The following is a 16173-nucleotide window of genomic DNA, read 5'->3' as shown; positions in this document are numbered from 1 at the left end:
TAGAGACAGTTGGTGAGGTAGCTCTACCCGATTGGTAGTTGTAGTAGTTGGTAATAAGCAGTCTTGAAAGTATGCCGCATCTACTTTGAAGAGCTAGTCAAATGATATTGTCAGACAGCCTGCAGCATACTTAGGCAGCTACCAGCTAGCCACTAGCCTAGCTAAATAGGATGACTCAAAGACAGTACAGTATGACGGAGCATAGAGATAACGCTAGATGGTTGTCTGGCTGGCTGGCTGGCTGCTACTGCCTGAGCAGAGATGAGATGATGACTTTAAGGAATGAAAAATAATGAAGTCATCAAATAAAATTAAGTAATATACAATAATGAAATATGTTATTATTTCATAGTTATTTCCTATTGATGTCAACCCAATGTGGACCTGAAACAGACAATGGAATATTTACAATGTTTTGGCAATTGAATGTTGAATTATTTAATAATGCATAAAAAAATGTACAATTATCGAAACCAAAATCAAAAACTTTGATTATGTTTTTTAAGAATCGAACCGACCTCAAAAAGCACTAATCACTCAGCACCATTATTTAACCAGGTAAGCCAGTTGAGAACAAGTTAGAACACTATATAAGGAACAGGGTGCCATTTGCGACACAATATTTGGGTGCTTCCCATTCTTAAGAAAAGCAGGTCACTGCATGAAGATGAGATGACTGTACACTTCCACAGAAGTTTGTCACAATACAGACGTGCGCACAAACGTCATATCATTCAGGACAATCTGAGTACGTGAAAATGTTAAAAATGTATAATAAAAAATAACACATTTTTTCAAGTACAAACGGCATGCCTACCAGCTTGTAAGAGATCCACCGGACCTCCGACACTTTGTCTGAGCAGAGGGTCAGTGCTATTTGTCTGAGGTAGTTATACACATCATAGTGGCTGTACAACTCGATGATCAAGATCAGCTGCCTGTGGACACACACATGAAGACGTTCTGTTCAACACACACTGGCTCTGAAGTATAGGGGTCATCCTAAATAAAGTACATTTTCTTTCTCTGATATCTTCACTCCGCAAAGGAGTCCAACAATATTTATATATGCATTGGGAGCACAGAGTAATAAAACCTAGTCCTTGTCACTCATTGTCATGTATGGCTTGACAATGAGCAATGGAGTGGACAAGAGCACAAACAGATCTGGGACCAGGACCTGTATCCACAAACTGTCTCAGAGTAGGAGTGCTGATCTAGGATATACAGTGGGGAGAACAAGTATTTGATACACTGCAGATTTTGCAGGTTTAACTACTTACAAAGCATGTAGAGGCCTGTAAATTTAATCATAGGTACACTTCAACTGTGAGAGACGGAATCTAAAACAAAAATCCAGAAAATCACATTGTATGATTTTTAAGTAATTAATTTGCATTTTATTGCATGACATAAGTATTTGATACATCAGAAAAGCAGAACTTAATATTTGGTACAGAAACCTTTGTTTGCAATTACAGAGATCATACGTTTCCTGTAGGTCTTGACCAGGTTTGCACACACTGCAGCAGGGATTTTGGCCCACTCCTCCATACAGACCTTCTCCAGATCCTTCAGGTTTCGGGGCTGTCGCTGGGAAATACGGACTTTCAGCTCCCTCCAAAGATTTTCTATTGGGTTCAGGTCTGGAGACTGGCTAGGCCACTCCAGGACCTTGCGATGCTTCTTACGGAGCCACTCCTTAGTTGCCCTGGCTGTGTGTTTCGGGTCATTGTCATGCTGAAAGACACAGCCACGACCCATCTTCAATGCTCTTACTGAGGGAAGGAGGTTGTTGGCCAAGATCTCGCGATACATGGCCCCATCCATCCTCCCCTCAATACGGTGCAGTCGTCCTGTCCCCTTTGCAGAAAAGCATCCCCAAAGAATGATGTTTCCACCTCCATGCTTCATGGTTGGGATGGTGTTCTTGGGGTTGTACTCATCCTTCTTCTTCCTCCAAACACGGCGAGTGGAGTTTAGACCAAAAAGCTCTATTTTTGTCTCATCAGACCACATGACCTTCTCCCATTCCTCCTCTGGATCATCCAGATGGTCATTGGCAAACTTCAGACGGGCCTGGACATGCGCTGGCTTGAGCAGGGGAACCTTGCGTGCGCTGCAGGATTTTAATCCATGACGGCGTAGTGTGTTACTAATGGTTTTCTTTGAGACTGTGGTCCCAGCTCTCTTCAGGTCATTGACCAGGTCCTGCCGTGTAGTTCTGGGCTGATCCCTCACCTTCCTCATGATCATTGATGCCCCACGAGGTGAGATCTTGCATGGAGCCCCAGACCGAGGGTGATTGACCATCATCTTGAACTTCTTCCATTTTCTAATAATTGCGCCAACAGTTGTTGCCTTCTCACCAAGCTGCTTGCCTATTGTCCTGTAGCCCATCCCAGCCTTGTGCAGGTCTACAATTTTATCCCTGATGTCCTTACACAGCTCTCTGGTCTTGGCCATTGTGGAGAGGTTGGAGTCTGTTTGATTGAGTGTGTGGACAGGTGTCTTTTATACAGGTAACAAGTTCAAACAGGTGCAGTTAATACAGGTAATGAGTGGAGAACAGGAGGGCTTCTTAAAGAAAAACTAACAGGTCTGTGAGAGCCGGAATTCTTACTGGTTGGTAGGTGATCAAATACTTATGTCATGCTATAAAATGCAAATTAATTACTTAAAAATCATACAATGTGATTTTCTGGATTTTTGTTTTAGATTCCGTCTCTCACAGTTGAAGTGTACCTATGATAAATATTACAGACCTCTACATGCTTTGTAAGTAGGAAAACCTGCAAAATCGGCAGTGTATCAAATACTTGTTCTCCCCACTGTATATCTATCTATATATCTATATCATCTTATTACGATCTAAAAGGCAAAACTGATTCTTACTCTGACACGCTTTGTGGATACGGGCCCAATGTTAGTAATTTACTGTCATATGCCATCCTGCTAAGGAGCATAATTCATTGGCTGATCCATCCTGCTGACCTAGATCGGACTCTGTGATCCATTGGAAGTCCCATCCAAGTGGACTACTAAAATGGTGCATGCCATCACAGTCTTGTGGCAAGTGCGCCCTCTATTGGGAGAAATCAGGAGGCCTCCATTCTAAATGAATGAGAAAGATTGGCCCTGAACTAAATGAATGGGAGACTCACTCGGCCAGCTGATATCTAAATGAATGGGAGACTCACTCGGCCAACTGGTATCTAAATGAATGCGAGACTCACTCGGCCAGCTGGTTTTTAAATGAATGGGCGACTCACTCGGCCAGCTGGTATCTAAATGAATGGGCGACTCACTCGGCCAGCTGGTATCTAAATGAATGGGAGACTCACTCGGCCAGCTGGTATCTAAATGAATGGGAGACTCACTCGGCCAGCTGGTATCTAAATGAATGGGAGACTCACTCGGCCAGCTGGTATCTAAATGAATGGGAGACTCACTCGGCCAGCTGGTATCTAAATGAATGGGAGACTCACTCGGCCAGCTGGTATCTAAATGAATGGGAGACTCACTCGGCCAGCTGGTATCTAAATGAATGGGAGACTCACTCGGCCAGCTGGTATCTAAATGAATGGGAGACTCACTCGGCCAGCTGGTATTTAAATGAATGGGCGACTCACTCGGCCAGCTGGTATCTAAATGAATGGGAGACTCACTCGGCCAGCTGGTATCTAAATGAATGGGCGACTCACTCGGCCAGCTGGTATCTAAATGAATGGGCGACTCACTCGGCCAGCTGGTATCTAAATGAATGGGAGACTCACTCGGCCAGCTGGTATCTAAATGAATGGGCGACTCACTCGGCCAGCTGGTATCTAAATGAATGGGAGACTCACTCGGCCAGCTGGTATCTAAATGAATGGGAGACTCACTCGGCCAGCTGGTATCTAAATGAATGGGCGACTCACTCGGCCAGCTGGTACCTAAATGAATGGGAGACTCACTCGGCCAGCTGGTATCTGAACCTCCAGTTGCGGCTGTTGTCCGTCACCATGAACTCCTGCAGCTGGTACAGGTACTCTCTCCTCTTCTCCGCATGGAGCAGCTGCCACAAGACAAGACAGAAGACAGAAAGCTGAAACACCACAGCAACAGATCCAAGTTATGGGTCGTTCCACCAAAACAGTGCCGTTTGCATCCCTTTGATATTTTAAGTAGAAATTGTGCACCGATATTGAATTTTAATGATTTATTTAATGTGATTAGTTTATCATTTACATCTGTCGCTTTTTTTAAGGTCAACCCCCGTAACGTGAACTGAACTTTAGTTATAATATGGTGTAAGTATTCCTTTAAAAAAAAATGTTTTCACAAGAAACATTTAACTAATAGTCAAATCATAGTATAACAACAGGTCAGCTGGTTCTACCCTTTTTGGCCATTTTCTGGTGGAAAACTGAGCGGGTCGAGCATAACACGTCAACCCTGTTACCCATAGATAGATAAGCTAAAAATGTTTTAACAATGAAAAATGTTTTGTGAAGCTTCCATTCCTGTTGCAATACAACACGCTTCCATTACCCCTGTCACGAGGGGATTTATGGTTGATTTAAGATAAAATCTTCAACCCTGTTACGGTCAACCCAGTTACTTTATTTGGCACTTACTTCAGTAATTGTTTTATTTAATCTCTTGAGAAGGGAAAATGACTTTGTTATGACAGAATGATAAAATTGGGTGAAACCAAAACATATATATATATATATGTTTACCAAGTTACACATCTCAAAAGGCACCAAATTGGTGGAACGACCCTTATCATGTCTCACCAAAGTTAGCATTATTCATCGTTACAAAACCCCTGGACAACAAATTCTCATTCATTAGTGACGCAAGGCACAAGTATCAAAAGAAGTGGAGACAAACGGAACAAGTGTAAAAAGACAGAAAAATGCCTCTCTACCTATAGACTAAACATGTTGTTATTGTGAAAGACAAATCGGTTCTATGACAACCATATGAACCCAATACACAGGTCAAGTCAGGCAGCCATCTAAATTTAAAATCCACTCTAGATTTACCATGTGACACGTAATATGGTAGCCTGAGTTCCAGTCTGTTTGTGCAATCATGCCAACTCCTTGTCACTCATTGTCAATGTTTGGCTTGACAATGAGCAATGGAGTTGGCAAAAAGAGCACAAACAGATCTGGGACCAGGCTATTAAAACAGCACAGCAGGTGGACCAAACGTTTTAATGTGTAGATTACCGATTTAGAATCGCTACACAGTTGCTCGTTACATGTATCGTGGTCTCACCTTGAGGAAGTCGTAGAGGTGTTTGAGCACGCCGATGCGCACCTCGTCCAGGTCCTTGAGGAAGCCGTTGAAGATGGGCACCAGGTCGGCCGCCGTCAGCTGGTCCCCCAGGATCAGGGCCAGATCGTGGATGGAGAACGCCAGCGTCCGGCGCACCTTCCACTATAGGGGTAATGAGTACAGCCAGGGGGTTAACTTGGCTCTTCACAAAACAAGACATTTCCATGTTAGGGAGCATTAGGGGGAGCATAGCCAACATGACCTTTGTCAGGTCAGAGGTGGTAAATGGGAGTATAGCCACTGCTATTTCAGCACACTCTCTTCTCTCGACCTCTGTCCCATCCAATTTGCCCAGAAATAAGCAAACATTTGAGGTAACTGAAGTTCCGTATAGCCTCTAAGTGAAAATGACAAGCTGTATTGCTTTTGGTTGCAAACTAACACGTAAATATTACGTCATGACCAAGCAGTCACTGGACTGGCCATTTGCATAGCAACGTGCATAGGATTTGCAAACAAATGTAATGGTTGTTTTCTGACGGGCATCAGAGTATCAATCTCCTGTGATGAGAGTATGTCAATACATGGTGTGTTGTTCACTTTTCGTTCCAAACCAAGCACTTATCATTGAAGACCCTGAGTTTCCGGTGTCGTGTTCTTGGGAACGCAACAGAAAACGAAAATGGGCATTTCTTATTGAACAAGCATAACATTTTCCCTCCCTGTTTCAGCCCGTTTTGGTAACTAATGAACACGACCCAGGTCCCCAACAGCATAACACAAAATAAAGCCTTTTGAGTGAAGCCAAAAAGCACCCACCTGTACGTCGGTGGCGAGGGTCTCGTACGTGTCCTTTAGGCAGTGCCAGTTCTGTCGGCCAAGGGTGAGGGCCACGCCAGGTAAGCTGAACGCACAGTGCTTGGCGATCTCCGTGTCCACCGTCTGGGCCTGTGCCGGGTCCGTCATGGAAAGATACTGTTCCAGCAGCTGCTGGGGAATCACATTCTGGAGAGGGGGGGGACAAGAGTATGAAGAATGGTTCAAACCTGTTACTATCATAGCCATGGCAGCGGCACTCAGTAGAAAGGACAAAGGGGGCTGGTTTCCCAGACATGGACTAAAGCCCGATTCACATTCAACAGCTGAGACGAGAAGGGACTGCTTTAAGTTTTCTTGATCTGAATGGTGTAGTTTTAGAACGTCTCGTGTTGGATGCTGGAGTTTCCAAAATTCCACATGTCAAATCTTAGCTAAAGACGAGATGTGTCCGTTAGCCAATAAGAGAACAGTGCGCTGACGTTCCGTGTTTAGCCAGCCAAGCTTACAGCCAGCTATCCATTTCTGAGGGGATAGCTGTAGTTAGCTAGCCTGGCTTGCTAATATTTATTTGTCAAGTCACAAAGTGAGCCAGTGAGCCAGCCAGTGGCTGCATGTATTTCATGAAACTCGTTTGCTAAATACCTTGCTACAAGTAGCTAGCAACTTAGTTACAACGTATCAGCACTGTGCTCAACCTTTTTTATTTGAATGCCCATCTCGAGTCAGCTGTTTTACAACACAAAATTCTAATTCTATTCTGTCTTGTTTTGTGTCGCCTCTCTTTATGTTGGCTGTTAGATCTGTACCAGGCTTAAGCCTCATCCTGGACTCAAACGCACCATCAATGGACCAGGACTAGGCTAAATCTGGTTCCGCAACACTGGCACTACATCTTGTCAATCGCAATTCATTGGACATTGGATCGTTTTACTATTCTCAGACAAAACAGCTTAAAAAGGTACCCCAGACTTGACTGGATCATAAATGTCCCTCTATGTGTACAGTAACAAGGTTTATTAGAAATTCAGTGTTTGACAGAACTGACTAACTGACCTGGACCTTGGACTTCTCCTCACACACCTGGTTGAAAGCAGAGTCCTCCTTCCCCTCCTCCTCCGCGCTCTCCATCAGCTCCGACTCCTGACCAACAACGGGAGCAGATACACATTTAGATATATCAGTCAGCTAGCACAGACAAACCTATCAGTCAGATAGCACAGACAAACATACCTGTCAGCTAGCACAGACAAACCTATCAGTCCGCTAGCACAGACAAACCTATCAATCAGCTAGCACAGACAAACCTATCAATCAGCTAGCACAGACAATCATACCAGTCCGCTAGCACAGACAAACATACCTGTCAGCTAGCACAGACAAACCTATCAGTCCACTAGCACAGACAAACCTATCAATCAGCTAGCACAGACAAACCTATCAATCAGCTAGCACAGACAATCATACCAGTCCGCTAGCACAGACAAACATATCAGTCAGCTAGCACAGACAAACCTATCAGTCAGATAGCACAGACAAACATACCTGTCAGCTAGCACAGACAAACCTATCAGTCCGCTAGCACAGACAAACCTATCAATCAGCTAGCACAGACAAACCTATGAATCAGCTAGCACAGACAATCATACCAGTCCGCTAGCACAGACAAACATAGCAGTCCGCTAGCACAGACAAACATACCAGTCCGCTAGCACAGACAATCATACCAGTCCGCTAGCACAGACAAACATACCAGTCAGCTAGCACAGACAAACATACCAGTCCGCTAGCACAGACAATCATACCAGTCCGCTAGCACAGACAAACCTATCAGTCAGATAGCACAGACAAACATACCAGTCAGCTAGCACAGACAAACCTATCAGTCAGATAGCACAGACAAACATACCAGTCAGCTAGCACAGACAAACCTATCAGTCAGATAGCACAGACAAACATACCAGTCAGCTAGCACAGACAAACCTATCAGTCAGATAGCACAGACAAACATACCAGTCAGCTAGCACAGACAAACATACCAGTCCGCTAGCACAGACAGACATGTAGAGAAGTAGCTCAGATACACCCATATAGAGAGAAGTAAGCTAGCTAGACAACAAAGAGGACAAAAGGGAACAGAGACAGGCTTTACTGGAGTAAAATATATACTATAAAAGTTTAGTTGCTTAACTTTTTACAAATGTTGGCTGTATGGTTCATGTACATAAATCATTTAATATTACATTTTTATCTCACACAAATCCTTAGTTTTAGGCAAACAACATATGAGTTTTACTTATGGGTATGGGGAGTTATGCCCTTTCGGTATAATGAGGTAACTTCTGGACCATATTTCTCTTCATTTAAGGGAACCCTTTTGGCTCAAGAGCACCCCCAGAGGCAAAGGTTCCATATAGTGTCTTTAACGGTGTCAAAGTTCCATATAGCCTCTTTAACATTGTCAAAGTTCCATATACATTTACGTCATTTAGCAGACGCTCCAGAGCGACTTATATAGCCTCTTTAACAGTGTCAAAGTTCCATATAGTCTCTTTAATGGTGTCAAAGTTCCATATAGTCTCTTTAATGGTGTCAAAGTTCCATATAGCCTCTTTAACAGTGTCAAAGTTCCATATAGCCTCTTTAACAGTGTCAAAGTTCCATATAGTCTCTTTAATGGTGTCAAAGTTCCATATAGCCTCTTTAACAGTGTCAAAGTTCCATATAGTCTCTTTAATGGTGTCAAAGTTCCATATAGCCTCTTTAACAGTGTCAAAGTTCCATATAGTCTCTTTAATGGTGTCAAAGTTCCATATAGTCTCTTTAATGGTGTCAAAGTTCCATATAGCCTCTTTAACAGTGTCAAAGTTCCATATAGTCTCTTTAATGGTGTCAAAGTTCCATATAGCCTATTTAACAGTGTCAAAGTTCCATATAGCCTCTTTAACGGTGTCAAAGTTCCATATAGCCTCTTTAACGGTGTCAAAGTTCCATATAGCCTCTTTAACAGTGTCAAAGTTCCATATAGCCTATTTAACAGTGTCAAAGTTCCATATAGCCTCTTTAACGGTGTCAAAGTTCCATATAGCCTCTTTAACAGTGTCAAAGTTCCATATAGCCTCTTTAACAGTGTCAAAGTTCCATATAGTCTCTTTAACGGTGTCAAAGTTCCATATAGTCTCTTTAACGGTGTCAAAGTTCCATATAGTCTCTTTAACGGTGTCAAAGTTCCATATAGCCTCTTTAACGGTGTCAAAGTTCCATATAGTCTCTTTACATTTACATTTACGTCATTTAGCAGACGCTCTTATCCAGAGCGACTTACAGTTTAGTCACATTATTATTATACTTTTTTTAAATCTTTTTTTTTTTTTATACCCCCTGTGGGAATCGAACCCACAACCCTGGCGTTGCAAACGCCATGCTCTATCAACTGAGCTACATCCCTGCCGGCCATTCCCTCCCCTACCCTGGACGACGCTGGGCCAATTGCGCGCCGCCCCATGGGTCTCCCGGTCGCGGCCGGCTACGACAGAGCCTGGATTCGAACCAGGATCTCTAGTGGCACAGCTAGCATTGCGATGCAGTGCCTTAGACCACTGCGCCACTCGGGAGTATGGTGTCTTTAATGGTGTCAAAGTTCCATATAGCCTCTTTAACAGTGTCAAAGTTCCATATAGTCTCTTTAACGGTGTCAAAGTTCCATATAGTCTCTTTAATGGTGTCAAAGTTCCATATAGCCTCTTTAACAGTGTCAAAGTTCCATATAGTCTCTTTAATGGTGTCAAAGTTCCATATAGCCTCTTTAACAGTGTCAAAGTTCCATATAGCCTCTTTAACAGTGTCAAAGTTCCATATAATCTCTTTAATGGTGTCAAAGTTCCATATAGTCTCTTTAATGGTGTCAAAGTTCCATATAGCCTCTAATTGTCAAAAAGCAATTCATCAAAGTAATTTTGACTTACCATACTGCTGTGGTCCGGGTCATCCCGTACTAGGAAAGGCGAGTCGGGGGGTGACTCCTGAGGCTCTGCCTCCTCCTCCAACTCCTTCTCAGTCTCCTCTTCTGCCTTGTTCTCTTTCTGTTCCTCTGTAGGTTCTGGGTCCCTGGCCTGCTTGGTTGGTGGCTCAGGTGTCTGTGTCTCCTCTGTGGTCAATCTGTTCTGGGAGGACTCCTTGTCCCCATCTTCTGGTGACTGGCTCTCTGACTGACCCTCCACCTCCTCCTCCTCCTCAGACTGGCTCTCTGACTGACCCTTCATCTCCTCCTCCTCAGACTGGCTCTCCAGCTGGGCAGCCTTTAGGGCGGCCGAGAGCACCTGTACTTGGGCTGGGAGACGCATGTGGAAAGACACACACAAAAAAACACACACACACACACACACACACACACACACGGTCGTGAATACACAGGTCATGTTCAAACTCCCAAATGTCCAGACTATTAAATTCAGTGAGTGTTAAATAATGTTGTGAAGGTTGGATGATATCCAGCCCATTGTGTCACCATAAAACACAATTTGTCCTAAATGATTGAACCAATTTTATTGATTTATTATAACTTAATTAACAACCTTTGACAATCCTCACCTTGTACATCAGGGTCGTCCATGTGGGGCTGGAGGCAGTCCAACACCTTCTGGATTTGAGAGCTGGTTGCTGGCTGCAGACTGGTCATCTCCCCGTCCTCTAGCCCCACCACCTCCTCCTTTTCTCCCTCTGTCTGAGTCCGAGGACCCTGGCACTTCAGCATCTCCAATTCCTGGCTGATATCCGCTAACGGAGGCCTCCAGTAGTGGAAAGAGTTAAAGTTCTGGTCTGTTTGTGCCGTCTCCTTGTTTTTGTTGTTTGTGGGAGGAGGGTTGTTGTTGTGCACCTGGCCTTCGTGTCGGTTTCGGGGAGGAGTGTGTGTGGAGTCGCTGCCACTGTCCCCCCTGGACATGGATTCTAGGGATGGGGTGGAGCGGCCATCTTGGTTAATGGGTGTGTTCGAGGGTCTCACTCTGTGGCCGTTGGAGGAGCAGCGCATGGAGGACTCGATACAGAGGGGGGAATTGCTGCAACAGAGAGCCAACAAATATCAGAGAGCCCCCTTGTGTCCCGCTTAAAGTATATCAACATTATTTCAAACGCATTTAAAAAAATCTGAACACAACTTTAATTCAAACGCATTTATCACTAGAACCGCTAAATCAGTCATTTTGACTGCTTGTGAATTTTATTTATTTATTACTCTGTAATTTTTTTAAGTCATGCGCCCCTCTGTCCTTCATTTTTACTAAATATGTCTATATACAGTGAGGGAAAAAAGTATTTGATCCCCTGCTGATTTTGTACGTTTGCCCACTGACAAAGAAATGATCAGTCTATAATTTTAATGGTAGGTTTATTTGAACAGTGAGAGACAGACTAACAACAACAAAATCCAGAAAAACGCATGTCAAAAATGTTATAAATTGATTTGCATTTTAATGAGGGAAATAAGTATTTGACCCCCTCTCAATCAGAAAGATTTCTGGCTCCCAGGTGTCTTTTATACAGGTAACGAGCTGAGATTAGGAGCACACTCTTAAAGGGAGTGCTCCTAATCTCAGTTTGTTACGTGTATAAAAGACACCTGTCCACAGAAGCAATCAATCAATCAGATTCCAAACTCTCCACCATGGCCAAGACCAAAGAGCTCTCCAAGGATGTCAGGGACAAGATTGTAGACCTACACAAGGCTGGAATGGGCTACAAGACTATCGCCAAGCAGCTTGGTGAGAAGGTGACAACAGTTGGTGCAATTATTCGCAAATGGAAGAAACACAAAAGAACTGTCAATCTCCCTCGGCCTGGGGCTCCATGCAAGATCTCACCTCGTGGAGTTGCAATGATCATGAGAACGGTGAGGAATCAGCCCAGAACTACACGGGATGATCTTCTCAATGATCTCAAGGGAGCTGGGACCATAGTCACCAAGAAAACAATTGGTAACACACTACGCCGTGAAGGACTGAAATCCTGCAGCGCCCGCAAGGTCCCCCTGCTCAAGACAGCACATATACATGCCCGTCTGAAGTTTGCCAATGAACATCTGAATGATTCAGAGGAGAACTGGGTGAAAGTGTTGTGGTCAGATGAGACCAAAATCGAGCTCTTTGGCATCAACTCAACTCGCCGTGTTTGGAGGAGGAGGAATGCTGCCTATGAACACCATCCCCACCGTCAAACATGGAGGTGGAAACATTATGCTTTGGGGGTGTTTTTCCTGCTAAGGGGACAGGACAACTTCACCGCATCAAAGGGACGATGGACGGGGCCATGTACCGTCAAATCTTGGGTGAGAACCTTCTTCCCTCAGCCAGGGCATTGAAAATGGGTCGTGGATGGGTATTTGATAGATTAATTATTAATGACTAATTATTACACCCTGAAACTGTGTATAATGTGTTAGAAATGTGTGAGTGTAGGACCAGTAAAGGCTATGGCATTGAGCCACTATTTAGCAATGTGAGTAAGAGTTAGGCCAGACAACAAAGACAACTGAGAAACTAAGATAAAGAGGCCTCCCAATTTAGGGAGGGGAGAAACTGTTATGAAAACATGGTGCAGAATATTGTGAGAACGGCAATAACTGAGTAATGCAGGGAGTAGGATATGTGTGTGTGTGTGTATGTATGTGTGTATGCATGTGTGTATATGTGTGTGTGTGTGAACTGAAGGTCAGTAGAGCAGTTTTAGAGTGGAAAACTACAGCCCGCCTACAGAGGGGAGGGATTTATTTTTGTATGACGTATGAGTATAAAAGATGGACTCTGAAATTGTGATGGCAGAATTCTCAATGAATAAATATCTCTGACTATGCAGACCGGGACTCTGGCCGTTACTTAAATCCCAAAAGACTTACAACCTTTTGGGAGACGCACAGAGACACTAAAATAGTTTGTTAAATAATTCACATAACAGTATTCCAGCATGACAATGACCCAAAACACATGGCCAAGGCAACAAAGGAGTGGCTCAAGAAGAAGCACATTAAGGTCCTGGAGTGGCCTAGCCAGTCTCCAGACCTTAATCCCATAGAAAATCTGTGGAGGGAGCTGAAGGTTCGAGTTGCCAAACGTCAGCCTCGAAACCTTAATGACTTGGAGAAGATCTGCAAAGAGGAGTGGAACAAAATCCCTCCTGAGATGTGTGCAAACCTGGTGACCAACTACAAGAAACGTCTGACCTCTGTGATTGCCAACAAGGGTTTTGCCACCAAGTACTAAGTCATGTTTTGCAGAGGGGTCAAATACTTATTTCCCTCATTAAAATGCAAATCAATTTATAACATTTTTGACATTAGTTTTTCTGGATTTTTTTGTTGTTATTCTGTCTCTCACTGTTCAAATAAACCTACCATTAAAATTATAGACTGATCATTTCTTTGTCAGAGGGCAAACGTACAAAATCAGCAGGGGATCAAATACTTTTTTCCCTCACTGTAACACACTGTCGGTGTTAGAATCTTAATATCACAAACAGAACTGGAGTTTTAGGAGGGCATGTCATTATTTGAATGGTTTTCCCTCCCTGCTCCACTCCTTCTCCCAACAGTAGGGCCTGCTCCACTCCTTCTCCCAACAGTAGGGCCTGCTCCACTCCTTCTCCCAACAGTTGAAAGTGCCCAGCTGATAATCACCCCGATAATTGCCTCAAAATTGAACCGAAAATATACCGACACTAATTTCACAAATATAACAACAGATGAAATAAATTAAGTAAAGTATGATGGGGAAAAGGGGGGAGAATTGGTGAGTTGATGAACGAGGGGAAGCGAACGATGCATAATTATGTAATCATCAATTGTGAATGAAGAACAGCGCGGGCCATTCTATTGTATTGCTTGCAAAGAAAACAAGTAATGCCGGCACCATGAACAAAGTGAGACAGGAGCTCCCTCCCTCTGCGCAAAATAAGGCACCTGCACAGCCATTGAACTCCACAACGGTGATGAAGAATGACAAGATGACCGGAACACAATAAAGAGAACTGGAGACTATTACACACTGCACTGGAGACTATTACACACTACACTGGAGACTATTACACACTACACTGGAGACTATTACACACTACACTGGAGACTATTGCACACTACACTGGAGACTATTACACACTACACTGGAGACTATTACACACTACACTGGAGACTATTGCACACTACACTGGAGACTATTGCACACTACACTGGAGACTATTACACACTACACTGGAGACTATCACACACTACACTGGAGACTATTACACACTACACTGGAGACTATTACACACTACACTGGAGACTATCACACACTACACTGGAGACTATCACACACTACACTGGAGACTATTACACACTACACTGGAGACTATTACACACTACACTGGATACTATTACACACTACACTGGAGACTATTACACACTACACTGGAGACTATTACATACTACACTGGAGACTATTACACACTACACTGGAGACTATTGCACACTACACTGGAGACTATTACACACTACACTGGAGACTATTACACACTACACTGGAGACTATTACACACTACACTGGAGACTATTACACACTACACTGGAGACTATTACACACTAAACTGGAGACTATTACACACTGCACTGGAGACTATTACACACTACACTGGAGACTATTACACACTGAACTGGAGACTATTACACTACACTGGAGACTATTACACTACACTGGAGACTATTACACACTACACTGGAGACTATTACACACTACACTGGAGACTATTACACACTACACTGGAGACTATTACACACTACACTGGAGACTATTACACTGGAGACTATTACACACTACACTGGAGACTATTACACACTAAACTGGAGACTATTACACACTGCACTGGAGACTATTACACACTACACTGGAGACTATTACACACTGAACTGGAGACTATTACACTACACTGGAGACTATTACACTACACTGGAGACTATTACACACTACACTGGAGACTATTACACACTACACTGGAGACTATTACACTGGAGACTATTACACACTACACTGGAGACTATTACACACTACACTGGAGACTATTGCACACTACACTGGAGACTATTGCACACTACACTGGAGACTATTACACACTACACTGGAGACTATTACACTGGAGACTATTACACACTACACTGGAGACTATTACACACTAAACTGGAGACTATTACACACTACACTGGAGACTATTGCACACTACACTGGAGACTATTACACACTACACTGGAGACTATTACACACTACACTGGAGACTATTACACACTACACTGGAGACTATTACACACTACACTGGAGACTATTACACACTACAGCCAAACAAAGTTATGTCAAAGTGTCTCAAGCAAGTGAAAGTTATGAAAATGGTGTCAACTATTAGAACAAGGGACAACAGCTAAATGAAATCCAACTGATGCCATCGCATGAACACGCACACAAGCTGACAATAACTGACTATTTTTGACTGCTGTCATATCGACACCTACATTCATTATAATGCTGTTATTGCTTTTCTGCTGAGATTCACTATTTATCAAGGCCACTTGGCGCTTATAATGATGTTTAGGCTACTGATGTTTTCATCATTTGACCGAGTCTTGGTGGTTGGGGTATTTAAAAAATAAAGAAAATCGTTATAAAAAGAAGCTGTTACCGTGTTCCAAGTATGCTTTCTGTTTCATAGTTGTAACAAAGGCATTCCATGAAAAACATTTATTGAACACTTGAATTTGTATTTTTTTGTTTTTACATATAATGAAAATGCTATTGTGTTACTTGAAATAAAATACAAAATGTATTCTAATGTTACCCAAGGCCTTCATAAACACAACCAAATGTTTATTTTTGCGATAGCATATACTGTATGAAATGGATTAATTACACTGTAATGGGGCGGCGTGCAATTGGCCCAGCGTCGTCCAGGGTAGGGGAGGGAATGGCCGGCAGGGATGTAGCTCAGTTGATAGAGCATGGCGTTTGCAACGTCAGGGTTATGGGTTCGATTCCCACAGGGGGTATGAAAAAAAATTATGTATGCACTAACTGTAAG

The 16173-nt window shown here is 43.2% G+C and overlaps 1 protein-coding gene across 8 annotated transcripts in view; it reads right to left on the bottom strand.

Annotated features, from left to right (window-relative positions):
• The window catches only part of LOC121577957 (serine/threonine-protein phosphatase 4 regulatory subunit 1), a 57164-nt gene that overhangs the window by 22987 nt on the left and 18004 nt on the right, over positions 1 to 16173 (bottom strand). For 7 of the 8 annotated variants that reach the window (XM_045223663.1, XM_041891960.2, XM_045223664.1 and 4 more), the window contains exons 11-17: positions 10678 to 11144; positions 10053 to 10417; positions 7144 to 7230; positions 6091 to 6276; positions 5272 to 5433; positions 3957 to 4057; positions 818 to 938 (exon numbers count right to left, since the gene is read on the bottom strand). In XM_045223663.1, the coding sequence (XP_045079598.1) occupies positions 818 to 938; positions 3957 to 4057; positions 5272 to 5433; positions 6091 to 6276; positions 7144 to 7230; positions 10053 to 10417; positions 10678 to 11144 (1489 nt within the window). The remainder of the gene's footprint in view (positions 1 to 817; positions 939 to 3956; positions 4058 to 5271; positions 5434 to 6090; positions 6277 to 7143; positions 7231 to 10052; positions 10418 to 10677; positions 11145 to 16173) is intronic. The other variant, XM_041891961.2, reaches the window with a different exon arrangement.

Source organism: Coregonus clupeaformis, chromosome 12, assembly GCF_020615455.1.
Source record: "Coregonus clupeaformis isolate EN_2021a chromosome 12, ASM2061545v1, whole genome shotgun sequence".
In the NCBI taxonomy this organism is placed as follows: Eukaryota; Metazoa; Chordata; class Actinopteri; order Salmoniformes; family Salmonidae; genus Coregonus; species Coregonus clupeaformis.
Note: the sequence above shows the minus strand (reverse complement) of the source record. Positions and strands in the feature narration are given on the sequence as shown.